The sequence below is a fragment of the Pogona vitticeps genome, chromosome 1, assembly GCF_051106095.1.
Source record: "Pogona vitticeps strain Pit_001003342236 chromosome 1, PviZW2.1, whole genome shotgun sequence".
NCBI lineage: Eukaryota > Metazoa > Chordata > Lepidosauria > Squamata > Agamidae > Pogona > Pogona vitticeps.
In genome coordinates, this window is record NC_135783.1 from 140,006,201 (window position 1) to 140,033,962 (window position 27,762).

The 27,762-nt window shown below is 42.5% G+C and overlaps 1 protein-coding gene across 5 annotated transcripts in view; it reads right to left on the reverse strand.

Moving 5' to 3' along the window:
- The window catches only part of SMC6 (structural maintenance of chromosomes 6), a 54,481-nt gene extending 36,725 nt beyond the window's left edge, over nucleotides 1-17,756 (reverse strand). For 3 of the 5 annotated variants that reach the window (XM_073001878.2, XM_020784274.3, XM_078388458.1), the window contains exons 1-7: nucleotides 17,612-17,752; nucleotides 15,487-15,635; nucleotides 13,019-13,136; nucleotides 10,811-10,916; nucleotides 3,822-3,958; nucleotides 1,243-1,304; nucleotides 114-194 (exon numbers count right to left, since the gene is read on the reverse strand). In XM_073001878.2, the coding sequence (XP_072857979.2) occupies nucleotides 114-194; nucleotides 1,243-1,304; nucleotides 3,822-3,958; nucleotides 10,811-10,916; nucleotides 13,019-13,136; nucleotides 15,487-15,630 (648 nt within the window). In that variant the 5' untranslated portion in view covers nucleotides 15,631-15,635; nucleotides 17,612-17,752. Of the gene's footprint in view, nucleotides 1-113; nucleotides 195-1,242; nucleotides 1,305-3,821; nucleotides 3,959-10,810; nucleotides 10,917-13,018; nucleotides 13,137-15,486; nucleotides 15,636-17,582 lie in introns of all 5 variants that reach the window. The other 2 variants (XM_020784273.3, XM_073001871.2) reach the window with 2 other exon arrangements.
- Nucleotides 17,757-27,762: the final 10,006 nt, after the last annotated feature.

The following is a 27,762-nucleotide window of genomic DNA, read 5'->3' on the forward strand; positions in this document are numbered from 1 at the left end:
ATATCGGTCACGGACTTCGTATTCTTCATGCATGCCTTTTATGTCTTTTTCTACACATGAAAAAACTGTACCATACAATTTTACAAAGCATAATGTAAAGTGCCTTTGATTACCTTGTATTTGTCACCTTCATTTTTTGACTGCAAAAACTGTTTGCTCATTTCCTGGGTGAGGACAGACACAGGATTATCCACCTGAAATAGCAACCATCTTTTACCATATATATTTAAACTAGCCAAGGTAAAATGGACTGATGCAAACAGCACAAGATGGGGAACCCTGGCTCAAGATTCTTCAGCAGTGTGCTAGTATACCTGCCTAACTGCTCCTTCTTGGCTTGCTTATCTTTAGGTATGAGCTGGGAACTCCAGCTTGCCTTTCCTCCATCTGGCCAGAGTTCCCAAGTTGATCAAAATGCTAAATAAGCTAGGGAGATAAGGTGCATAATTTATTTTGCTGCTCCTGATTGCAGGAGGAACCAAATAGGAGTCACACGGCCCAATAAGTAAGTGTTGTTTCAGAAAGTTGTCCAATAAGACCAATATTTAACTGACCACCCACCCGTGGTTCAAAAATTCTGCTGTATCCATTGCTATGCAGGGAAAATCAGTTACAGTATAACAAGAGATGGGGGTATTCATATTCATATACGAATATCCTCGCACAGGTGATGGTAAGGATGGCCCACCCCCATGGGGCCGGACGGTTCACTCACCGAGCTGCTGTGAATGTGGATGGCGCGATTCTACGAATGGCTCTGCAGTGTGCAATCTGCTCGCCACTCCTGCCAGGAGGACAAGCCTTGCTGCAAGGTTGAAGAGCGGCGAGTGGATCACGTGCTGAGGAGCCATTCGTAGAATCGCACCATCAACGGCGGATTGGTGAGTGGACCATCCGGCCCCCTGGGGCTGGACCCTCAGTAATGCCACCTGTGCAGGGATATTCATATTCATATACGAATACCTCCATCTCTAGTTATAACTGCAGTAGTAACTTATTTCAACATTAATTGCCCTTTACTGGCTGCATTCCAGATTGAAAGTGCTTGTAGTGATGGAGGACAGGGCTGAAATTCAAAGAAGGGAGGACCAAGAAGACCTACTAAATGCACGCCGAGTTGAGCCCCACAGTGAGGGACAGTGGGCTCCTTGCTTGTTTCATTTGGCTGGCTGTTTTAGAACTATTTAAAATAAATGATGTAAGGTGCTATGGTATATAGAATGAAAGTATTTCTGATGTTACCTGGATATTAAAATGATCTAAGATTGCAGTAAGCTCCTCTTTTTTTGAAGAAATTATGGAACCTGAATGTGAGAATAAATTACAGTTAGCACTTTTTAAAGGGAGTAACAGCTCACATTAAATCATAGGTTTGGGACACAGCACAGTCCTTCATTATGTGCTGCATAAGTAAGAAAACCGTGCTTAAGTTTCTGCAGGGGTTCTATTGTCAACAGTAGCATTCCCACTTTTACAATAATTACATGCCATCAAGTCAATTCTGGGCTCCTCTTACTCACCTTGATAGGCAGGACAATTAAAACTAATCTCTGAGGCTTCCCCTAGTCTTCCTCTAGTGCAGAGGAACAACTTGAAGTCTGCCAGTAAAAACTAGTATTGCCTCTTTTTTTTTTTTTTTTTTTAGTTCAGTTACACTTTAAGCAGGCTGGATAGCTGAGTGAGTGATGTATGTGACTTCAGAGTCAGAGGTTGGGGGTGTGATTCTCTACTGTGCCTCGACAACCTGTGATCCCTTGAGCCAGCTGCGTAGTTCCAAGTCTCCCCCCCCCCCCCGCAGGAAGGGAAGGCCAAACTATTTCTAATTATTCTCTACTTTAAATACCCTGAAAAGGGTCACCATAAGTCAGAACTGACTTGACACCACATGACTATTATTACACTTCACCCTCTCTCTCCCTTCGATATGTTCTCTTCCTTATTAGCCCTTTCTGTTTGGAATTGTTATCCTGCATTCATTTGGAGGTTGCTGTTGTTGTTTTTGGATGTCCTCATGAAATTACAGTATTATTAGCCTGTAGCTTCCCAGTGATTCCCGAATATTCCATACATACCCCAACTCACAGCCATATTTTTGTAATAAGATACTATTTGGGTACCTGCCTGTCTCATGTGAACAGATAAAAGAACATGAAAACTTGGCAGGGCCCTTGTACCATGCAGTTCTCCTCTGCACATCCACAACTCTTTCTCTTCCCCATGGAAGCATTAATGACACAATTCTTTCAATTCTGTCCCCTTTGCCTCCTTAGTGATAGTTTCATTTACATTCTGTGATACTGGCATTGGAGAGAAGCACTTACCGTGGTTCGGCATATTGAACCCACAAGTATTGCAAGGGCACTCTGCCCTGCCTCCTCCCATGGGCGCCCACTCAGAAGATGAGGCAGGGCAGGGAAGCCCGTGGCGCCGCTTCTGACAGAACGCAGAATCCAGAGTGCCCATGCAACACTTGTGGGCCTGATCTACTAAACAGAGCCAAACCATGGTAATTGCCCATCTCTAACTGGCACCTGGAGCGAGCTCCCATCGCTTGTCCCAGCTCCTGCCACCCTAGCACTTTGAAAGCATGCAAAAATGTGGCTAAATAGGTACCACCTCAGTGGGAAGGTGACAGTGTTCTGTGTCTAGCTGCGCTGGCCACGTGGCCATGGAAACTGTATATGGACAAACGCTGGCTCTACGGCTTGGAAACAGGAATAGCCCCAACCCCTAGAGTCAGATACGACTGGACAATTTGTCAAGGGGAACCTTTACTTAACTGGCACCTATGGTCAAATCACTCTCTGGGAGTCCTGCATATTGAGAGTGATTGACTGTGCCCTGAAAACAGGTGTGCTATCAATGCCATTAGTGCTTTCAAAAGCAACCAAGGGGCAGATGCCAGCCCAAAGATAAGGTTTTGATGTGAACCTATAAGTGCTGTCCAAGTAAAAATGAAGGGACTGGTGGTGACAAGCCTGGATAATTGCATGAAAGTATGTTCCTGCTAGTTCTATTGGGAAGAGAAAATTACCAGGGTAAAGGTCCTGCAAAGTCTGGAGTAGGTTCATCCCGAATCAGCTGTACAAAATGTACCTGCAGATAGACTTAAGATTTAGGACCGGCTAAAATATTACTCATGCTTCCGGACCACAAGGAGGATGGATCACACCCCCATGAACCTCCCCTGACTTGGAACTGGTTCCACCAGTCCAGTCTCAAGGAGAGGTCAGACTGTCAACAAAACAATGGCTTGTCTGTCTTTCTTCTTCAAGACTGGTGACAGAAAGAACTGTTCCTGGGAGTCTGTATGGACCCTATGAAAGAGCCCTCGCTGACACTTCAAACACTCCTTAGTGGTGTGACCTCATTCCTTTGATTTAATTCCAGCAGATACCATAAGAAACTTGTTGGTTAGGATCCCTACATCCACCACATTCAATACAGCACCTCCAGTCCCAGGTGCATCTAAGCCAGCAACTAACCAACCACTTCCCCTCCTTCCCCAATGAGGGTGATTATGTCCCTCTTTCCGTTTTCCCATCCATGCCATCCATGAATGTATGTACTTATAAATGGTAAGCAATGAGGGAAATATTGCAAGACATCAAAAGAAGAAACATTCAATATCACATTACACAACATGTATTGAGAGTTAAATAACAATCTGGGGATGGTCTTCACTATCACTTTCCTCCTCTTACCACTCCTTTTGATTTTCTGATGGTATGGGCTTTCTTCTAGAAGTAGAAGCATTCTTAATGCTGTCTAAATGAAGGCAAATATCAAAACAGTTTAAGTGAAAGAAAATGTCAACAAACCTGAACTACTTTTCAGCTTGTAACTACGATGCCCTTCCAAACTTATATGCTGGTTGATAGTAATAGAGGTGCCATACTGCTCTGGTTTAAACGCATCTTCCCCCCTGTTTCGGAGAGTTATTGTAACATCTGCAGAACTGAATCACAAAGAACAATTAACATACAAGTTGCATAAACACATATGCAAATTCTATACTGTACCTGTATATTTTTATACTATAAGAGCAGATTTTTTCCAGAATGGAATTAAGCACTGCAGCATACATATTCAACTCTAAATATCATTTATTCCCAGTTAACTGAACACAGGACTGCAGTCTAACTCTATACTCCCTGAGAAACAAGTCAGAGTCTTTAACATGGAAATATTATCTACGTTCCCCTTCACAGATTGCTGCCTTGTCATGGCAAAGGGGCTTGAGTAATTCAGAGAAGCTATGGGCTATGCTGTGCAGGCACACCCAAGACAGACAGGTCAGAGTTGAGAGTTCTGACTAAACGCAATCCACCTGCAGCAGGAACTGGCAAGCCACTCCAGTATCTTTGCCAAGAAAACTCCATGGACAGAAACAAAAGGCTAAAAGACATGACGCTGGAAGATGAGCCCCTCAGGTGGGAAGGCGTCTAACATGCTACTGAGGAAGAGTGGAGGACAAGTACAAGTAGCTCCAGAGCTAATGAAGTGGTTGGGCCAAAGCTGAAAGGACGCTTAGCTGCAGACGTGCCTGGAAGTGAAAGGAAAATCCAATGCTGCAAAGAAAAATACTGCATAGGAACTTGGAATGTAAGATCTATGAACCTTGGGAAGCTGGATGTGGTCAAACAGGAGATGGCAAGAATAAACATTGACATCCTGGGCGTCAGTAAACTAAGATGGACATGAATGGGCGAATTCAACTCAGACGATTACCATATCTACTACTGTGGGCAAGAATCCCGTAGAAGAAATGGAGTAGCCCTCATAGTTGACAAAAGAGTGGGAAAAGCTGTACTGGGATACAATCTTAAAAATTATAGAATGACTGCAATACGAATCCAAGGCAGATCTTTCAACATCCCAGTCATCCAGGTTTATGCACCAGCCACCAATGCTGAAGAGGTTGAAATTGACCAATTCTATGAAGACTTACAAAACCTTCTAGAACTGACACCAAAGAAAGATGCTCTTATAATAGGGGACTGGAATGCTAGAGTCAAAAGCTAAAAGGAACAACAGGAAAGTTTGGCCTTGGAGTTCAGAACGAAGCAGGACAAAGGCTAATAGAGTTTTGTCAAGAGAATAAGCTGGTCATCACAAACACCCTTTTCCAACAACACAAGAGGTGATTCTACACATGGACATCACCAGATGGGCAATACCGAAATCAGATTATGTTCTCGGCAGCTAAAGATGGAAAAGCCCTATACAGTCAGCAAAAACAAGACCTGGAGCCGATTGTGGCTCTGGTCATCAGCTTCTTGTAGCAAAACTCAAGCTTAAACTGAAGAAAGTAGGAAAAACCACTAGGCTAGTCAGGTATAATCTAAACCAAATCCCTTATGAATATACAGTGGAAGTGAAGAACAGATTTAAGGAACTCAATTTGGTGGACAGAGTGCCTGACGAACTATGGATGGAGGCTCATAACATTGTACAAGAGACAGCAACAAAAACTATCCCAAAGAAAAGGAAATGCAAGACAGCAAAGTGACTGTCCAACGAGGCCTTACAAATAGCAGAGAAGAGAAGGGAAACAAAATGTAAGTGAGATAGGGAAAGTTTTAGACAACTGAATACAAAGTTCCAAAGAATAGCAAGGAGAGACAAGAGGGCCTTCTTAAATGAACAGTGCAAAGAAATAGAGAAAAATAATAGAAAGGGAAAAACCAGAGATCTGTTCAAGAAAATTGACGATGCTAAAGGAACATTTCGTGCAAAGATGAACATGATAACGGACAAATATGGTAGGGACTTAACAGAAGCAGAACACATCAAGAGGAGGTGGCAAGAATACACAGAGGAATTATATCATAAAGATCTGGATGTCCCCGACAACCTAGAGAGTGTGGTTGCTGACCTTGAGCCAGACATCCTGGAGAGTGAAGTAAAGTGGGCCTTAGAAAGCATGGCTAACAACAAGGCCAGTGGAGCTGATGGTATTCCAGTGGAACTATTTAAAATCTTAAACGATGACTCTGTTAAGGTGCTACACTCAATATGTCAGCAAGTTTGGAAACCTCAGCAGTGGCCAGAGGATTGGAAAAGATCAGCCTACATACCAATCCCAAAGAAGGGCAGTGCCAAAGAATGCTCTAACTACCGTACAATTTCACTCATTTCACACGCTAGCAAGGTTATGCTCAAAATCCTACAAGGCAGGCTTCAACAGTATGTGGACCGAGAACTCCCAGAAGTACAAGCGGGATTCCAAAGGGGCAGAGGAACTAGAGACCAAATTGCTAACATGCACTGGATTATGGAGAAAGCCAGAGAGTTCCAGAAAAACAACTAATTCTGCTTCATTGACTACACAAAAGCCTTTGACTGTGTGGTCCACACCAAAACATGGCAAGTCCTTAAAGAAATGGGAGTGCCTGATCACCTTATCTGTCTACTGAGAAATCTATATGTGGGACAGAAAGCAACAGTTAGAACTCGATATGGAACAACTGATTGGTTCAAAATTGGGAAAGGAGTATGACAAGGTTGTATATTGTCCCCCGGCTTATTTAACTTATATGCAGAATACATCACGCGGAAAGCAGGACTGGATGAATCCCAAACCGGAATTAAGATTGCTGGAAGAAATATCAACAGCCTCAGATATGCAGATGATACCACTCTGATGGCAGAAAGTGAGGAGGAATTAAAGAACCTCTTAATGAGGGTGAAAGAGGAGAGCGACAAAAATGGTCTGAAGCTCAACATCAAAAACCCAAAGATCATGGCCACTGATTCCATCGCCTCCTGGCAAACAGAAGGGGAAGATATGGAGGTAGTGACAGGTTTTACTTTCCTGGGCTCCATGATCACTGCAGATGATGACAGCAGCCACGAAATTAAAAGTCACCTGCTTCTTGGGAGGAAAACGATGACAAACCTACACAACATCTTAAAAAGCAGAGACATCACCTTGCTGACAAAGGTCCGCATAGTTAAATCTCTATGAAGGAGGACCCCGTAGAAGGAAGTAGTTGTGTGGACGGGATATTAATTAAAATAGACCAAGCGGAAGGAGTAACAAGCAAACCAACTGAAGTGTGTCTAGCAGATGAAGGGGGGCGGAGCTAGACCTCATTTTATAGGAGGATATAAAAGAGAGTGAGAGCGCACGCATTTTTAGATTATTGACAGACAGAGAGTTGGGAAGGTTCGTGGATAGAGGGGTCCAAACAGAGCCCATGCTCTATTCCGGAGAAGCACCTGATATTGTTAAAGATTTCCCTAATCTACAACTGGGAGGGGGATTGTTACCGGACCCGTTATTACCTGGAGGAAAGGGGCGAGGGTACGATCCCCTAGAATGGACGGTAGTGGTGTACCCCAGGAATCACCCTGGTGGTCGGAGAGTGATCTGCCCTGGACCTTCCTTTCAACAGAAGCCCCCAGAGGATGATTGGGCCAGGCACCCGTGCTGCGGGACTGTATGCACGGTACGGAGTGCCCCCCTAAGACCCTTGACGGATCGGGAACGCTTTGGGCCGGCTCCCTTTTAGGAGAGTTAGGGAGACCTCCAGTTGTGAGACCAACAAAATACAAGTTGTTGACGGATGACTGTTTATTGGATCCTTTTGATACCGTTGAATTACGTTCTGTTACAAATAAAAATGTTGATGTAGAAGTTCCAGATCAGCTTCCACGTCTTTTTCTCGCCTTTACCACCAGTGCACCCCCGGCCAAGGAAGGACCTTGTCACAGTGGCGCCCAACGTGGGGCCGGGGGGACGCCAGAGGCGGGAAAGGAAGAATTGCTTAAGTTACGAGAGGCCATGGAGAGACAAGCTAAACTTATTGAAAACCTTACGGAGCAGCAAACCCTGATTGCAAGACAAATGCGTATGCAAGGGAGTGAGGAAGAAAAGAACCCGAAAGGCGCGGTGAGTGTGAGGGGAAGCCTAGTGGCCGGACCGGCTCCCATCCGTATGCAAAAGATGTCCAACACGGACGACCCGGAGGCATACTTGCACACGTTTGAGAGGGTGGCACTTGCGGCGGGATGGCCAAAGGAACAGTGGACTCTTATCCTCATTCCTTGCCTCACGGGACTGCTACAAGAAATAGTGGATACGCTTAGTGTACAAGAGGCGGCGCAGTATGAGATCGTGAAGAATGCCATACTTCATACATTAAACCTAACAGAAGAGACGTATCGGAAGAGGTTGAGGGAGCTCAAGTGGAAACCAGGAGCCCACCCGCGCACTGTAGCGCAGAGGATGAGAGCTAACGCCATGAGATGGTTAAAACCTATGGAGAATAGTGGGGATCAAATAGTCGATGCCATAGTTTTGGAACAATTGGTTCAGTCATTAGGAACAGGCGCGAAAAGCTGGGTTCAGAGGAATAATCCTAAAACGCTGGAGAAAGCCATCACCCTATTGTAGGATTACAGCAACCCAGAAGAGGCTGTTAAGGAGGGTAATGCCCCTTGGGCGGAGAGAGGAAAGCCACGAGGTGGAGAGGCTTCGCTTTCGACTTTGAATTCGATTGCGAAGCAGAACGCAGAGATGAGTGGACCTCTCAAGCCATGCGGAAAAATGTTTGAGCTGTTTGCACCTAGGCCTGTTCGACCAACTACGGTAGATCAGCGGATCTATTCTCCCGGGACGGGATGGCGCGAGGGCAATGACGGGCGTCCCATCTATACTCCCAGCGCGGTATGGCGTGAGGGCAAGAAAGGGCGACCCATTTGCTTTAACTGTGGAATTTCGGCCACGTGAGAAAAAATTGCCCCGGGACAGACTGTTCGTGGGTGGGACAACTGGAACAACCCCACGCGCCAAAAACGTCAGCATCAGAACGGTGGGAGGTTGAGGCTTGGGTGAATGGGGAAAAGAAAAAAGCCCTTATAGACACGGGATGCAGGAAGACTCTTGTGCGAGACTTGTGTGGGGATAAAAAGCATGAAGGGCTGGTAGTCCAATGCATCCATGGGGACGTTAAGAACTACCAAACTATTTGGGCAAATGTTAAGGTGGGGAAGGAAGAGAGGAGGATGAACATTGGTGTTGTTCCGGGACTCTCGCAAGAGATGCTACTTGGAAGGGACTGGGTTGGTTCGCGCGCGGTAGGGGCGATCAAGGAGGGGCTACAAGGGGAGTGCCCTAAGGTTGAAGATCAGTCCGATTTTTTTACAGAGAACAACGCGGGAGCAAGTACGAGCTATGCAACAAGATGATGCTTCGTTGCAAGAACCTCTGCTTGCAGCTCAACCATCGGGAACTATAGTAAGGGGACAACGAGGATGGGAACTGGATCGGGGTTTATTGTATTGGGTGGATGACTGTGGGGATAGGAAACTTGTGGTACCTCAAAAATGGAGGATGAAAGTAATAGAATTGGCACACGATATCCCCTTAGCAGGACACTTAGCGGAAGAGAAGATGAAGGCCTGAATTAGGCAAAGGTTATGGTGGCCAGAGATGGAGAAAGAAGTCAAAGAATTTTGTGCTACTTGCCCACAATGTCAGAAAACTCAAAGGAAACCTAGGTTGGGGGCGGAGTTGATACCTTTGCCTCTAATGGACTATCCATTTCAGAGAATTGGCTTGGATATTGTGGGCCCCTTAATTAGATCTGAGAGTGGGCATACTCATATATTAGCGATAGTAGATTATGCCACTCGATATCCAGAGGCCATACCCCTCCGGTCCACCACGGCTAAGGCACTAGCGCGAGAATTAATGCAGGTGTTCTCTCATTTAGTATTTCCCAAAGAAATCCTTACGGATCAGGGGACGAATTTTATGAGCCAGACGCTCAGAGTTATGGCGCCTCCTAGAGGTGAAACCTATCCATACAGCCGTTTACCACCCCCAAACCAACGGATTGGTGGAGTGCTTTAATAAAACTCTGAAGGGGATGTTGCGGAAGCTAGTCATGGAAAGACCAAAAAGATGGCATTTGCTAGTAGCCCCACTTATGTTTGCCATTCAGGAAGTACCACAAGCCTCCACAGGTTTCTCCCCATTTGAATTAATGTATGGATGGAATCCTCGGGGTATTTTGGACCTGGTAAAGGAAAAGTGGGAGGAGGGACCTGATGAAGCCCAATTAACAGTGCAACATGTTATGGAAATGCGAGACCATCTAAGGACTGTTGTGAATATAGCAAAAAAATAACTTAATGAATTTTCAAGCTGGGCAAAAAAGGAGATATGACAGGAATGTGAAGATAAGAGAATTTGTTCCTGGACAAAGGGTGTTACTACTGATGCATTCTGATCAAGCTAAATTGTTTGCCACTTGGCAAGGGCCTTATGAAGTCATTAAGAGAGTAGGGTCAGTTGACTATGAAATTCTTATGCATGACAAAACAAAGAAAAGAGGAATTTTCCACGTGAATCTGTTAAAGGAATGGAGGGAGAGGGAAGCTTTATGGGGAGTAGTAGATGAAAATGAGTTTGAACCTGAAGTAGAAACATGCTTGCGGACAGACCTGCATCTCACTATAGATGAGACTTTCTTCTCTGAAAATGTAACATTCCTTCCTCTGCAATGTTGCAATAACAACACAACCAACCTTTACAGAATAAGGAAAAGAAAAGCAAAGATGCCATCAGACCACTTTTCACCTTGTCACCACCTAGAACTGATCCCTTGCTTTGACAATACTTAGCTTCAAGCTTCTCAGATCCATTGGGGGCTGCTGCAGAGACTGGCCAACAGGTTGGAAGAATTCCTTTGGCCAGGATCACAAATTCTTTTGGTCCAGCACAAAGCCTTGAAAAGCACTGAATCTGAAGCCCTACCCCATCCCCAGCATCATTCTCCAGTGGAGGAGTTCCACTTACCTCTGGCCATTTTTCACAAACACTTTCAAAGATGTCCCTCGGTTCGTTACTATAGCTTTTCCTCCAAGGCCAACGATAAGGGCAGTTAAAACAGCACTCTTTCCACCTAAAAGCAGCAACATACAAAACCTTGATGTCCTGCAAGGTATTCTAAAATGAGTTTCATGACTAATAAAAGGTAGCTCAAGCTTCTTCCACCAAACTTTTTGTGGTCTCTGGTTTTGGGAGTTTGCCTCCAAAGAAATGACAGAACTTTGCAGTCACCTCTTAATATGAAGAAAGCCTCAAGTATAGCTCAAGCAAAACATTTTTTCAATAGAATGCAAAGTTAGTGGTAGTCTCTAGTTTCCATAGATGGAAAATACCCCATGGGATTTTGGTGCACTGTTTGAAAGCTCCCCCATCAACCACATTTCATGGCAAAAGTGTCCCACCAGAAACTGGTAATAGCCAAAAGGACAGAAGAGAGAAAAACAAATTTTGCCCTATAATTGTTATTCTTGCTTTGTTTACATAGGTAAAACATATAAATAGACTTTAAATTTTCAGAATGTGGCAGGATCCAGAGATAGAAATATGGCATCAGTGAATGATGGTCCTAACACAGTGGCTCCCAACCTTGGATAACCCAGGTGTTCATGGACTGCAGCTCCCAGAAACCCCAGCCAGCACAGGAACACTTGGATTAGCCAAGGTTGGGAACCACTTCCCAAACAGAATAATTGCTGAAAATAACAAGCACAGCACCCACAATTCTTTTCTTTATGGATGGTAACCTAGAAGCCTGTCATCAACCATAACCATACAAAGGCTACAGCCACCGTATAAACGAAATTCTGTAAAAGTACAGAAACTCCTGTGTGTGGTGCACTGATGCTACAATGAAAAACAAATTGTTGCTAGCCCAGTAAGACTTAACTCTTCAGTTAGACTTTCCACACCCTATCTGAACAATTAGGACTTTACAGAAGGCTCTGCTCTAGCAGCTGAAGCTTTTTTACAGCAGCTCTAGCAAGAAATTAAGAGACCGAGTGACTGAAAGCTTCACATTGCCATAACGTGCACCACGTTAGGATGATTATGTCACCACCACCAGCAATTTGTCAAAAATTAAATATTTCCAACTTTTGTTTTGAAATGCCTGAGGCTCCCCTACAATCCTTTTCATACCTGGGATCATCTGAGGGCTACAGTATAGAAAGGGGAAATCTTTAACTACCAAAAACAGCGGGTGCCAACATTCCCTTAATGTTCAACCCCACTGGGGGGGGGCTCTGTCTCTCATGCGCATGAGTTCCTCCAGGCACGCATGGAGTTCCATCGCTACCAGAACCAAAGGGGCAGAAAACAATCACTGTTGGTGCACAGAAGAGGAGAAGGCTGCACAGAAGAAGGCAGAGTTGTGCAGGGGCGCACATCTTAGAGAGAACCTTAGCTGCTGTCAAGATGACCTTATCTTTCTTCTCTTACGAACTTTACAACACCAGCAGAAGCTTCTCACAGTGTGTGATGGTTGGGAATAACTAACTGTGCTCATTAATTAATACTCTGTATTTTAGCTGGTTCATGTTTTTACTATTCATTCACGCAAATTTGATCATTTTCTTGTGTTGTGACACTAACTTATTTATTTATTTAAATTATTTATATGCCACCTTTCTCTCTCCATAGGGGACCCAAGGCGCCTCACAACAGATAGAACAGATTTTTTAAAAAAACATGAGATATACATCGTATTTAAAAAACAAGGATATATTAAAATTAAAAACAATTCAAAAATACTTAAAAACCTGCAAGTTAAAACCCAGCATTGCCAAGATAACCTACTGCTTAAAAGACTGCCTGAAGAGAAAGGTCTTTGCCTGGTGACAGAAGGACAAGAGGAAGGGGGCCAACCTGGCTTCTCAGGGCAGCGCATTCCAAAGGGAGCAGCCATTGAGAAGGTCCTTTTGTGTCCTTGGGAAGGTGGTGGAACACAGAGAGAGGCCTCTCCAGAAAATCTTAAATGCTGAGAGGGCTCATATTGGGCGATACATCCTTCAAATAGTCTGGCCCCAAGCCAAATAGGGGCCTTGTGCACTTCTGACATTTTATCTCATAAGAGGAATAAAAGCTGTATTAATTAAGGAATAAACAAGGCAACGTGCTTGGGGATGGATGACAAAATGATCCTACAATTTTGGATACAATTAATGAGTGAAAACTTACTTCCATTGTTTCCAACTATAAAATTGACATTGGATCCAAACTCAAAGGGTCCCAGCATTGAATGGCACATGAAATTCTTCAGTTTGATACTTTCAATGATTCCAACTTCTCCGGATGCCTATAGACACAACAGCCAATTACAAAGACCTTTTAACAATGGAATATCTAATAATCAGTATAAAACTTTTTTTAAATTACAGATTCCGATAGCGACTGCAGTAGATGACTCTACACTGAGAATAAATCTGGAAAATGGCTGCATAACTCTTTACTAACAGATCTTCTACCTTTTATCTGCCACTTATCTAAAAGGCTTTTAATAATGGATTCCAGTTTACATTGAGTGCTTGAAAAAAAATTACAAAACAGACAGCTTGACCTTTTCCAGGTGTAACTAACAGAATACAATACAAGATTAATTTGCCTAGAAAAATTCATACTACCTATGTTCAGAGATAAGGAATGTGGGAGAGAAGAAATTACTTTTTCCCACTACAACCCCCAAACCCCAGCCGTATTAAACCCCGAGTGAGGGGAAGCCAGTAAGAGAATTGTCCCTCATCGCTAACAGTCAATAAAACAGGAAACATCCTGCACTATATCGGAGTTACATGGCACTCCAGGAAGTGTTCGGACTGCTATCCACAGCACCCTTTCTAGGGATTCATAATTCTTTTTCTTCTTAACTCCAAATACTAGAATTCTCCAAAAAAATTTGGAGCTGACAGACCCACACCTAAATTGTGCTCACCTGGAGAAAGGCTGGCCTGGAAGGCTTCATGGCCTAGGACAAACTGAACACAGCCAGAAGTCCTCAGGAAGCCCTGGAACAACTTCCTTTTTAAACAAGCACTTAGGCTATAGCTCTGCCTATCCTAGGTCACGAAGCCTTCAAGCCCAGACTTACTTCAGGTGAGCAGAGCTTGGGTGAGAGTCTGGCAAGCAGAATTCTCAAAATGCAGAATTATGGGATCAAGAGTCAGGGGGAAAGGGGCATATCTGCCTAGTCCAATCTTACAAAGAAAAGGTGACTCCCCTTCCCAAATACACATATTTGCATAAAAGGGTGGAAAAACTAACAGTAGACCAATCGGCAGAGAAGAACTTGCACTACAATAAAGTGCCTAAGAGTTAACATAGCACTGCCAGCCTTACAGAATGGAAGGCATGGATCTAAATGATTTAATTTTATCTGTCTTGTAGCAGTTCAAATTTAAAGACACAGCCCAAAAGCTCTCCATTGTAGGGAAAACTCTGTCACTATTTCAGATGCTTTAAATTAGCAGTAAGCAGTAAAGGTGTTCTCTCATCTCAAAGTCTTGGAAAAGTTGTAGAGAGGGAAACTGAACTGTTCAGGAAGCCACCATAGGGGAAGGATTACCACATATTCTAGCAAATTCAAAGCCATGCTTCCATGAACATAATCCCATCCTTGCATTGATACCTCTCAGTTCTGCTCATCTGTCTAGTCCTATATCTAGAAGAGCAGCATTTGAGGGGAAACTGTCATGGAATATCAGAACTGTAGAACTACAATTCTTTCAGCATTGGTGCTAATATGCATACCATGACCACCGACATCTGTACAACACTATCAACTAGCCTTTACATAGTATCACGCCTATTACCTCTCCACGTCTAAGGCAAACCCTCCTGCAATCTACGCACATACCACAACCCATCTGTGTTTTTAACTATTGGAAGACACCCTTCAAAGAGCACCCATATTCTTGGCATGAGATGGCATCAGTTAGTTTTACAAGGATTCCCCTAAAAGGAATTATTTCCTCCTTTCTCAGAATAAGGATTTTCTTCCCAAAGAGCTTTGTTCTTCAATAGAAGAATAGTCACCTTGGAAATAGTTCTGAAGCTATGGAACAAATACTGATTAGCTCAGCTTCTCCCAGTCAGTACTCTTAGAACCCATTGCATGGAGTGCACACCTGCAACTTCAGCTGAGCATGAGAGAGATACGGCACTCCATTGGACAGTTCCCACGGCCTCACCAGCTTCCTATGTTTGTACTAGTTTTTAAACTGGGTTTATTAATTTCAAAAGCTAAGATCTGTAAGGCAAAAATGGAGAAAGGTTGACTGCCCTGGCTTTTTCACCTGCTTCCAGGGTAGAAGTTGAATGCCCTTGTGTATGTTCTATTTTATCGTGATGTAAACTGCCCAGAATAGTGCATTTTAATGATGGGATGGCATACTAATTAATTTAAATATTCTATAGAATTAATCTTCTAATATTTCATTCCTGCAACTTAATGCCCTTGATTGTGTTTGATTTAGCTTCAGTTAATAACCAATACACTCAATAAATGTGTCGGTTTTACCCTGCAATTAGAGAGGAACTCAGCTCATGAGTCTTAATAATGGTTGCACTTGACACTTTGCCAGTTGAGCTTCTCAGCTACTAATGCTTCTTTTTCCTTTTAATAGAAATTTTAAAGCAGTATTAAAACTTACCAACTGAGAGTTAGTACTGCTGTCATTGTGCAGGTGTGACCATTCGTCTTCATCAGGATCATCATCAGAATCATCTCTGATTTCCTGCCTACGTCTTTTGTTAGATACTGGTGTTGAAAAGCTTCCCTCTTTTCTTTTTGCCATGAGTACTAGAATAAAATAATTAAAAAAAGAAAAATTGTTTGATACAGAACACAACCAAAAACAACTTTTTAAGTCCCAATCTTTTCAATGTGATAATATAACTAATACTGTAAATATATAATAAAGGGTTTACTCAGAAGCAAGGTTCACTGATTTCTTTCCTACATTCAAGCAACAATTCTATACCCATTTACCTGAGAATAAATACCGTGAATGAAATAAGGCTTTTGACAAGGCATATTTATTTATTTATTTAATTTATATGCCGCCCACACCACCCAAAGGTCTCTGGGCGGCTTACAGCATTTAGAACACAATAAAGATATGTACAATTAAAATACAATTAATATATATATAAAATTGCCATCAGACCCACAGCTAATATTATTTCAGTTAAAAGCCTTCTGGAACATTTTGTGATCAAAGTTTGAGTTGCAACCCAAGGATGTTTTAGCTGTTGTAAAGTATAAGAGGGCTGATTTACTACTGGTCCTTAAACCCTGCTAAATAGTTAGCAGGCACAAAGTATCTGCATCATTGAGAAAAATATTTGTCACACCACATGAAAATTGAATACTGTATTGGAATGCTTTTACCTGTTTTAAACAAATGGACTCAATGATAAAACTGGGGAGATTCCATGGCATACCACTGCAAGATAAGACTGTGCATCTGTGGGTCACTCACTATGGAAAAAATGAACCCACCATATTCTCCACTGTGGGTAATTTACTTTGCTCTCTTGCTAAAGAGAAAGAAGGAAGCACTGAGAAGCAAAAGAAAAATCAGGGCTTCCTGCTTCAAGGAATAAACGAATATGCAACAAATGATGTTCCTTTATCTGTAACTGCCAGACACAGGACGAAATTTGTGGGCTATCTTTATAAATTATCACGGAAATTTGAAAACATAACCAAATGTCTGTAATTTGACAAAACCCATTAATGCCACCTCCTAATGGTTGTATTTGCATTTTCATAACACTGATTTGTTTCACAAGTAAAGTCTTATCCTTTTTGAACACTTTTTAAAGGTACTCAAAGTATACGCATATTTAACAGATACTAATTGTTTTGTATTGATTTTAACCACTGCATTTCCATTCTTATACTAGATTGATTGATGTTAATTGTTTTGTTTAGCCATGGTATACGGATTGGTACAATAAAATAAATAAACGAAATACAAAATGCAGCTGATGATACAAATGTTAACAATTCTTGAAGGCTACAATCTGACACACCTATACTTATAGAAACGTTCAGTTGCTTCAGACAAAATTTACAGATTCAAAAAACACTTTACAGAAGATGCAAATATGTCTAAATACCCAAGCACAAACAGGCACCTTATTAACGTTTCCCACAATAACTGAGCATTAAATAATCTTTATTGCAACTGTTCAATAACAAAGAATAACGTCACTCTTTCTGCTGCGTAACTGGAATCATTCTTAATTTTTGGAGTGAGCAGATGAGCAGCATCATTCCTGACATGAGTTTCCTTGCATCACAGATGTGAGCCGCCTGTCACATGATGATTTTTTTTAAAAAAATTGAAAATAATTATTTTGGTTACTTTTGATTAACAATTAAGGGAAAAAAACAATTGAAAAATAAAATTTAAAAATCTTAACGAAGGCAATCATCTTGTGGTACCTTTAAAAAAATCAGACTGCTCTATTTTAAGTCGAGCTTTCGTGGACAAAGTCCACTTCCTCAGGCAGAAGACAAGCAGCTTTTCAAAAAATTGTTTTAGAAATTTCTGGTTTTCTTTTGGAAGAGTTGCAATAACTTCGAAAAGGAATAATAACCCCCCCACCTCCACCCACACAGACCCCCCCCCCAAAATGAAGCGCCTTTTTTTCCCTTCCTGCCCATTCCGGGCACCGAAAACGAAACCCCAAGGCTGGGGGACCCCCTCCCTCGAGCTGCCCGGGGAAAAAGACCCACCGAGAGAGGAGCTTTTCTGGCCTCCGTACCTAAAGAGAGACCGACCCCTTCCCCCCTCAGGCGGGCAGCGCCATCCCCTCGTCCTCAGGCGGCGCGAGAGGAGCCCAGCGGCCCGCCAAGGAAGACGCTCCCGCGCAATAACGGGCGCCGCTCCTCCGCCCTTGCCCGGCAAGGGTTAACGTTCCGCGACGCGCCAGGACGCATGCGCGGCTCTCCTTCGGCCGCCTCTGTTCGTTCGATGTTCCCCTTCCTGCGACGACCTCGGAGAGATGGGGGCGGGCGGGAGGGGGAAAGTCCCCGCCCCTTCTGTGAAAGAGTTCCGTAAACCTTCACCTCCGGTTCCGCGGCGAGCGCCGCCATTTGAGGGGCGGACTGCCCACTGCAAAGAGACAAGGGCCCTCCCAATATTTAGGAGCGACCGTTCCCATGATGTCTTGAGGGGCCAAACTCCAACCCCAAAGCTTTCCTTCCTCTCCTGGTTTTATTTTTTTTTGGTGGGGGGAGGGACGGGGGGTGGCGGGGAACCCGAAGTGTATAGTCCTAACAAAAAACATCGTCCTCTTAGGTCTCCGGCTCTATTGGCGAACGTCACGCGCGGCTCGGCGGGCGCGGAATTACGAATGTCGCGCGCCCGAACTGGAAGCTGAAGTGCGTGGCGGGCTGCCGTAAGCGTGGTGCGTGCCAGCGTTGGCAGTTCGCCCGTGACGTCCGGCTCTCTTGCGCTTTCTAAAGGAAAACCGGCTCCTGCGAGAGGTTTGCCGGGTTTGTTTCTAGGGGTTGTTGCAAGAATGAAAGAAGGGCCTTTCTCCCTTTGCATATTGATCGGCATATCGTTGCGGGACAAAGCCCATTGTATCTGATGCAGGAAGTATCGGAGTGGGTGGATTGCAATCACGATGTAAATCACAGTTTTCATTATTATTATTATCATTATTATTATTATTATCATCATCAAATTCCTTCATTACGATCAACAGATCCAGCAAAAATCAGCAACAGAACTATGCAAGAATGGCAATTATTAAATACAAATTAAATGTACCTTGCCTAGGATTAAATTTTAAAAATAGAAATTTCATTGTACAAAATGGGATGTGTTTGTTTTTTTACAGTTTAAATCAAAGCCGCCTAGAGTGGTCACATTTGACCAGATAGGTGGGGTATAAATGAAATAAATAAATAAAATATTGTGTTGTTTTTTTAAAAAAAAGTTAAATCGTGATTTCAGTCCATTTGATTTTAAGAAGTCATTGATGTTTATCCATTCTGGGAGTTTCATTGTCAGCATGTACCATATGCCAGATGGGAGGAGGTCCCAAAAGACGGAGGTTAAGGGGTGAGGAAATATGAAAAAATGGTCTTGATTTACAGGCTGATCCTAAACTTACTGTATAATGTTTTGGCCTTCTCTGAAGTTTCAGTCCTGAATTAATCAGAGTTGGGCTACATCTGGCCCTGTGGGTGCTCTTGGATTAACACGACTCCCATCACCTTTGTCAACACTGATGGATTAGGGAAATTGCAGTTGCACGACACGATTTGAGCAATAAGCGCACTTTGTTGTTGTTGTGATGATGTGATTTTGATTTATGGTGACCTTATGAATGAATGATGTCCTAAAGCAGTGGTTTGCAACCATGGGCAAACCAGGTGTTCTTCGACTACAGTTCCCAGAAGCCTTCACCGCCAGCTGTGATGGCGAAGGTTCCTGGGAGTTGCAGTCCAAGAATACCTAGGTCACCCAATGAAGATCACCATCCTAAAGGTCTTGTCCTCCACAGGCCTGTTCAGCTCCTGCACACTCCGAAATGTGCTAAATCCTTTATATATATTTTTTCATCTCCTTCATCTGAATCTAATCCAGCTTTTGGTATGATATATTCTGCGTATAGTTTTAACAGATAGGGAAATCTGTTACACATTTGTCTAATACCTATAGGAAACAATTCTGTTTCGCCATACGGTACTACCTCGGTTTACGAAATTAATACGTTCTCTGGAACATTACATAATACGGAAATTTCAGAAACTGAAACGCAGATTGCCATAGCCCCGGTGGTGGCAGTACAAACATCCAGGCACGGGAAAACTTCCTTCGCAAAAAAAGGGAAAAACATAAACCAAGGCATTATTTTCAACAGATTTCTGTTCATAAACCGGGAATTACGTAAACCGAGGCATACGTAAAACGAGGTGTTACTGTATTCTGCCCTAACTGTAGCTTCTTGTCTGGCATATAGATTACACATGAGGACAATCAAGTGTTGAGACACGCCAATTTTTTTGGACCAATCCATAGAGTCTCATGAGCCACACGGTCAAAGACTTTGCTATACTCTACAAAGAATAGACTGATCTTCTTTTGAAACTCTTTGGTATGGTCCAGTGGCCAATGTATCTTTGCAATATGATCACTAGTGCCTCCTCTTTTTTTAGAATCCAGCTTGCATGTCAGGCATTACTTGTTCCATATTTGATAAAAGCCTTTGTTGCAACACATTGAGCATCACTTTTCTTGCATAGGAAATTAAATTTGTTTGCCTATCCTTAATAATTTTAAAGGTTTCTTCCATCATCAGTCTAAGTGTTTCTTTTCTTTCAACTAGTGAAATAGTCTTTTTGCATTCTTCTTTGATAATATATTGGTTTTGATCCATGCTTCTTGTTTATGATCAACTGAGTTTAGAAATGCAAATGTATTATTTATGTGGATTTTAAATTAATCAGAAGTATAATTTAAATCATATTTAGGTGCTATGATTCTTTTAGTGTTCTTTTTCGGTTTTACTTTAATTTTTTATATTAACATTATATGTTCAGTACTGCAATCTGTTCCTAGTCTTGTTTCAGCAGAAAGAGTACAGTTTCTCTATCTACTACATCCAGTTGTGTAGTCTATTTCACATCTGTTTTGGCCATCTGGTAATGTCCATCTATATGGTCAACACCTGTTTCATTGTCTGAAGCATATGTTTGCAATAAGGAAATTGCTGGCTTCAAAGAATTGTATGAGTCATTCTCCTGCTTCATTTTTGATTCCTAGGCCAAATTCTCCAACAATATTTGGAGAATTGAACTGAGTCCTTTCAAGGAGAAAGGCGGAGTAAAAATATGTTAAATAAATAAATCAAAAGATTGATTTGAATCATAATTTAAATTTGTTAATCAAAATTTTCATTTAAATAATCAAAAATCTGATTTTTTTGATTCTCCTTTGATGGGAGGCCACGAAGGAATACTAGAGCCTGTCAGGTAGAGCTAGGAAAACATCCTAGCTGAAACTTGGGGCAGCTGCTGCCAGTTAGAGTTGGGAGTCCTGGTTTAGATACTGGACGAGGCATCTTCCTATGTTCCTTTGGCCCTGTGGCACCTTAAAGTGGAACAAATGTCATTTGGCAAAGCTTTTGTGGAAAAGTGTTCTTTGAAGTGAACTTCTGAAGCTGCAAATACACACAGATATTTGGGAGTCAGTCCCGTTATGCTCAGTCCGACATATTTGAAGAGACATGCGTCATGTCGAAATGTATGTACCTTTTCTCGGAACTAAGTCCCACTCAACCGAACTGGACTTCAAAGTCAACAAGCCTAGGATTTCAACCATGCTGTTCTATCCTAGGCGTATGTTCCAGTGCATTTTTTTAAGCAAATCAGTATAGAATTACAGCCTATGGTTTGCTTTTCTTTCGTCCCAGAATGCATTACCGATAAGAAGAGGGGAAATGATGGATGAGGATGTAATCGAGGTGTATAAAATTAGGCATGGTGTGGAGAGGATTAGTCAATTTTTTTCTCCCTGAGTATTAGAACCTAGAATGAACCAGTGAATCTCATTGTTTTGAGATTCAGGATATAGGCAGTTAAGTGCTTGTTCATACATTATTTTGTGGCAGTGGCTTTAGGTGACTTTGAAACGTCATGAGACAAATCCAGGACTAAGACAGGTTGAAATGGAGCCACTGTATTGGCTCCTGTTGTACCTCTCAAGACCACATGCAGTGGCGTGCTTGGAAGCACCTGGCCATTCTCAATGGTGGGGGAGGCATATGGCCCTTTTGGGAGACCCTGGCACATCTGAAAGGGGGCCACAGGCTGGAAACAGATCATCACGTATACTACCTTACAAGGTTTGTCATGCAACTTATACAATCCTGGTACAGCTCCTGTTTCTTTCATATTGTGTTTATCGCTGTAGCTGAAAATACAGAATATACTGAGATGGGGAGCTTTTGTTCCTTCCTGTTTCTAGACTACCCCAGCCACAATTTTTGAAGTTGTGATTGGGAAAAAAAAGATATGAACTTCTACTTGTGGAAACCATTAGAAAATCTCAAATGCTGGTGTGTGTTTTGACCCTTTACAGCCCTTTGTCAGCTTCTAGAAATGCAAGCTAAATAGGTTGTCAAGCTTTAAGCATAAAATAAATAAATAAGACGTGTGGTCTCCAAATAAAACAATACAAACGCAGAAGCAGGCGATACCTTTATTAGGCCACTAGAAAAATCCAAGTCGTTTGTGAGCTTTCTACGGTAACATATTCCATCTTCCTCAGGCAGTTTTCAAATGTTTCTTGTCATGATTGTTGTGGCACATGGCAAATAAGCATTTAACCTGTACAGTATTCATTTTGGAAGGAAGAAGGCAGCCCACTTTTGGAAAACGAACATTAGAAAGGAGGTGGTGTTTTCCCTCTTTGGTCATTCAGGAGCAAGTGGGATTATGCTATTTGGAGCATAGGAAATACTGGGTTGTGAATTTCACTGGGAAGAGAAAATGCCGAAGTTGAGGAGTTTGTCACCTAGAAAACAACTACAGTGTCATTCCAGTTTACTCTGTGTTGTTGCCTTTGATAGTTCTATTAACGCCAGAGATAAAAGAAACTTTTCACTCACCTGGAAGTGCTATATTTCCTAGCATTTGTGTTTGAGATCAGGTAATCATGCTTCAAATGCAAACTGAGCTCCCTAATTTCTGGAAAGGAATCATTCCCTTTAGCAAGCCAAGCTTTGAGAACGATGAGAAAAGCCAGTCACCTATAAACCCAGCTGTTGCTATAACAGCTTCTTTCATGCTGTTAGCATCATTAATGGATCTCTTTAACAAGCAGACATTGAGGTTTTCCTAGGAAAAGCTTGAAGGATTGGGACCTCCTCTTTTTACCTCACTCCTCTGCTCTTTTAGTCATTTTAGTAAAAAACAAACAGACATACACACCCCTTGAGCTTCAGGTAAAATTATTCAAGATGAACTTGCTACCTGTAAGAAAAGAATTCAGAGATATTTTTTTTCCTGTTGGTTCTTTTTCATCCTACCTTTCCCTCATGGAATACCTGGCGATATACATGGTTCCTTCATTCCCCAGTTGGGTCTCGTGTCAAGTCTGTGAGACACAATACTGTAGTTAAAACAAAGTAACTGACACAAGATTATCAAAGGATTTGAATCTAGGTCTCTCCAGTCCAGTCTGTCATTCATTTTTTTTTAAACTAGAAGTGATTGCGGAAAGTCTGAATGCAGCAGAAGTCACGTGAAAGCCATCATTATAGTTTTAAGTTTCAGACGTGTGTGAGTGTTATGTGCCACTGAGTTGCTTCCAAGTCCAACTTATGGTGATCCTAATATGATTTTAGAGCTATGCAAGATCCAAGAGGTTTTAAATGGCTTGCTGCCCCCCAAGAGTGTCCATGGTCAAACAGGGATTAGAGCCCAGGTCGCCCGAGTCCTGGTTTCACACTCTCTCCATATCACTATACCGGATCTTGTCCTTAGGGAAGGTTGATTAATTTGTTCATGGCACATCCAAGGTCATGCACAGGGACCCAGTGCAGACTGCCTTCTACCAAATTGTTGCTCTTGTTCTGGAGGAGAAAAATGTTGCACCAACAACCCATTCCTGGGTGTGATTATGTGGATATGGGAGCCATTAGCTTCCATTGGTGTTTGCTTCTAAATCACTTGCAAAGCTAGGTGGCTGAATACCAGTTTCTTCCCTTATTCTGCTCTTAAGGAGTACCTAAATGGTCTGTTTGCACCTCTGTAATCAAGGCCCAAATTCAGAAATGTCTGCATGCAAACATATTGACCAGAAGGACTTCCTTCAGATCTCGTTGACCACCCACATGTTGACTTGAAAAAAATGAGATAAATTAGATATTTATTAAATCCTCATCTTCTGCCATGAAGGATACAAGCTTTAGACTGGATGTACAGTAAGTTCTTCTGAATTCTTATGAGCATTACTCTTGAGTGGATATGTACCGTATTTGTTTGCAGTACAGTATTAGGCTGCTTTCCTTGTGTCTTTCCGCTGTTCTTACCCCGAAACGCCCATCTGTTCTTGTTAGCATAGGCAGTTCTAAGGAATGATGGGAGTCGCATCCAAGCAATGCCTGGTGAGCCACAAGGGGAGGCTTGCCCTGCTTTACATACTTAGGCCTTACTTCTGAGTAAACAGGCGTGTGATTATGCTATAAGACCGTCAGTTCTGCGCTACCTCGAGGCCCCCCTGACAATGGAACTTGCATCCAAGTAAAATGCACAAGGCCCCACCTCACCTTCTACTAGGATTGTGGTGCTAGAATTTGTCACAAGAAAAATATGGACTTGAGTGGACTTCGGTCTCTTTTGGCAAGCCACTTGTGTTATTAAGCAAAAGTACATATTTGGGAGCACTTAGCGCAGACTAGTTATACTTTAACTGGTAGCATTTGCAGTTGCTGCATAAATTTAGCAGACTTTGGAGAACTATGGGAAGACTAGGAGGAGACATTGCCATCGTGCAAGATTGGTGTCAGCCTTTAGCTTAGCGCATGTCTTTGTACAGAAGTAATGGTATGCAGAAAAAAGTCCACAAGGTGGCCCTGTTCCCATGGTTTTGCCCACAAGCGTTGTGTTTACCTACCGTATCTCCTGCCATCTTTACATTTGATCGTCTGCTCACTGGGCCAATTTTCAGTTTTCTACGCATGCAGTTGTATAACAGATTGTACTACATCCCCATCTTAAACTGACCTGTTTGAAAGCAAACTTCAGGAATTCCACTACAGCTTACCATTGAACTCCCTGTTCTATACGCACTCTTATTTGTTTAAATATTGTCTTTTAATTATGTAAGCCACCAAGTAGTACAGAACTGTAATAAAATGTTTAGGCTTAGATCCAGTGCTAGTCCCCTCTGGAGGTAATCTGTTGTTGAATCAACTGCAGAATAGTAAAAAAAATGTAGGTAAAACCCACTGATTTAATGCATCTACTGAAGTTGGGAATTTCCTGTTGTATTCTAACAATACTGCAGTGATGCAGGAGAACCTTGAAAACCAGCGAGGAACATTGATCAGAAAAAAATTGCTGGAACAGATAGTATTTACTGGCTGTCTAAAAGCCAATTGTGTTTAATTTGTTTTGTCTGCCCATGAAGTAAGTTCATTTATTAACGCTAATTGGTTGGCAAGAATTTGTTCACAGTAATAGGATCTTACTTTTAACAGTATAGCTCCTGTGTCTGTCTATTTAGAAGTAAGGGTGAGCAAAATTCTGTTTGTGTAACTCAGACTTGGGCAAAGTGCAGCCCGAGGGCCACATACGGCCCACGAGCCACTCCTGTCCGGCCTGCGGACAGTCTTAAACATCAAAACCATTTATAGCTTTTTGTCTAAAGTTGATCAGTTGCTTATCTTTAACATGCCGCAAAAAAACTCTTTAGTATTTGTGAAGATTAACAAGTTTAAAATAAAAACAATCATAACATCACTGTTTCATTTTATTTTTAAGTAAAGTTGGTTCGGCCCCTGAACACAATTCAGATTTTTCATGTGCCCCCCCCATAGAAATTAATTGCCTGCCCCAACTGCACTGGTATAACCCATATCAGGCACAGGAAATATTTAATCTAAAGCAGTGCTTCCCAACTTTGGGTCCCCAGATATTCTTGGATTGTAACTCCCAGAAATCCTGCCCAGCACAGCTAGTGGTAAAGGTTTTTGGGAGTTTTAGTCCGAGAACGTCGGGACCCACGGTTGGGAAACACTGATCTAAAGTAATTAAAAGTGTTCTATCCTCCTTTTAGATTCCGAGGCTCCCTGAGGCTCCCTTTTAACCCTGGGGAAGCCTTTGGGAGCCTCAGGATGGTGGGGGATAGGATGGACTGGAGCCTCTAAAAGTAGAAAATAGCCTGCTACTATTAAAAATAGACTTTTACTATTAAAGGCTCCCCCCCCCCCATCTCCCAAGGCTTCCCAGGGCAAAAAGGGAACCTTAGGGAGCCTCAGAATCTAGAAGGAAAAGGATAGAAATGGGTTATTTCATGCAAAGCTTGACTTCCGGCCAGTGCATTTAATGTGATTTACTCCCAGGTAAATTTATGTAAGATTGCAACCATAACCGCTTCCCATCCCAACTTTTCTGAGGCTGTGTGGAAATACATCATATGTTGTTTTTAAAAATTGAATCACATTTTGTCCAACTCCGAAAAGTTGCCGTGAAGAAGAATGTCATAAGTTCCATTATTTCTCCTCCTTGGAGGAGAGATTGTTGAGACATTTAGCCCGGGGCACCTCAAAGAAGAAAGGGATGCCGTGAAGTTAGACTGGAGGCGAAGTGAGGAAAATAACAAGGGGAAGGGGTGGAACATCAAAGCCAAAGGGTGAGAGGAGCTAGGAAGTGTCAGAAAGGAAAATCACAAATAGAAGGGACTCTCGGAAAGAAGGGGTGAAAACAAATTAAGGCCTTTGTCCTCAGCACCTTTACCTTGGAGTCCTTATCAAAACAGCGGGACTTATTCCTGAGCAAGATGTGTCTAGGATTGTGCTGTATAATCAGTCTTTAATATGTACAGGATTGTGCTGTGAAATTACTGGGCGAAAACTGACTGACAGACTGCCTGTTTCATTGCCTGGGCTTTGTTTTAAAGAAGCCAGAATCCTGCTGCAAAACACCAAGGGGTGTAATTTCCTGGCTGGCTGTGGTACGCTTGGGCATGCACCCTTTTGCACCGTCAGGTGCATGCCTGAGTATACATCTGAGCACGAGACAGACAGTCAAAAGAATCACATATACACCAGTTGCAAAATTTCTAGCCCAGACCCATAAAGATTCTGGCCAGCATGTTATGCAACTCCAAAAGACAACTAAAACCAACCTAGAATAATTAGATCTTTAGGGCTGATTGAAAAACAGTCAAGAGAGGCAGCCATTCCCTAGTCAGGCTGGGAGGATGGGACCATGGCAGAAAACTGGCCTGAAACATTTTACAAGTGATTGCATAAGCCAGGCCTCTCTGGTCAATCTGGGTTTGAACAGGTATTTTTTTCCCTTCAAACTGTCTGGTCCCAAGGTTAGAAATGTGATCCTTTGAATTCAGCCTGGAAGGAACAGGAACGGCAAACAGCCTGATAAGTTCCGATCTGATAACTCATGTGAATAAAAGGATGGCTACATTCTCCTGGTGCAGATACTTCTAAAGAGGGCAAATAAAAATCAGTGGTTTTTTTTAAAAAATGGTTTAAATCACAATTTAAATAACAATGGGACATATTCCTGCGCAAATGTGTACAAGGGGGTGCTGATAAGTATTGAGACTTTCCCAGAAAAAAATGAGCTAGGAGGCTATGAATTTCAGGGTGTATTGGCCAATTTGTCTGTATTCAGTGGTGCAAAAATCAACCACCTATGATTTTAACTTATATTTCATGTTCAGGTCCAAAGTGAGCAGGGCGGCACCTCCAGAAAAGTTCATTGTGGAAGAGCATAGGGCCATAATCAAGTTCCTGTTTCTCCAAGGAAAAGGTGCAAAGCAGATCCATGATGAAATGTCACAAACTATGGGTGACAGTGGCCCTTCGTATGCAACAGTTAAATGTTGGGTTGTCAATTTTAAAACTGGCTATTTCGGTGTTGAAAGTAAGAAACCCAGTGGAAGGCCTGTTTCTGTCTCTGTGCCTGCATCCATGACATGATCATGGAGGACCGCCGAATATCAGCCAAAAGTATTGCTATATATATGAGAATATCACTTGAGAGAGTTGGTGCCATTATTCACAACAACTTGGAAATAAGAAAGCTGGAAGCAAAGTGGATCCCCAAACTTTTGACAACTGAGTCATTGGCTGTTTTTGGAACATTTTGCAAGAAATGAGTCAGATTTCCTGGGCAAACTGGTAACTGGTGATGAGACATGGATCTACTG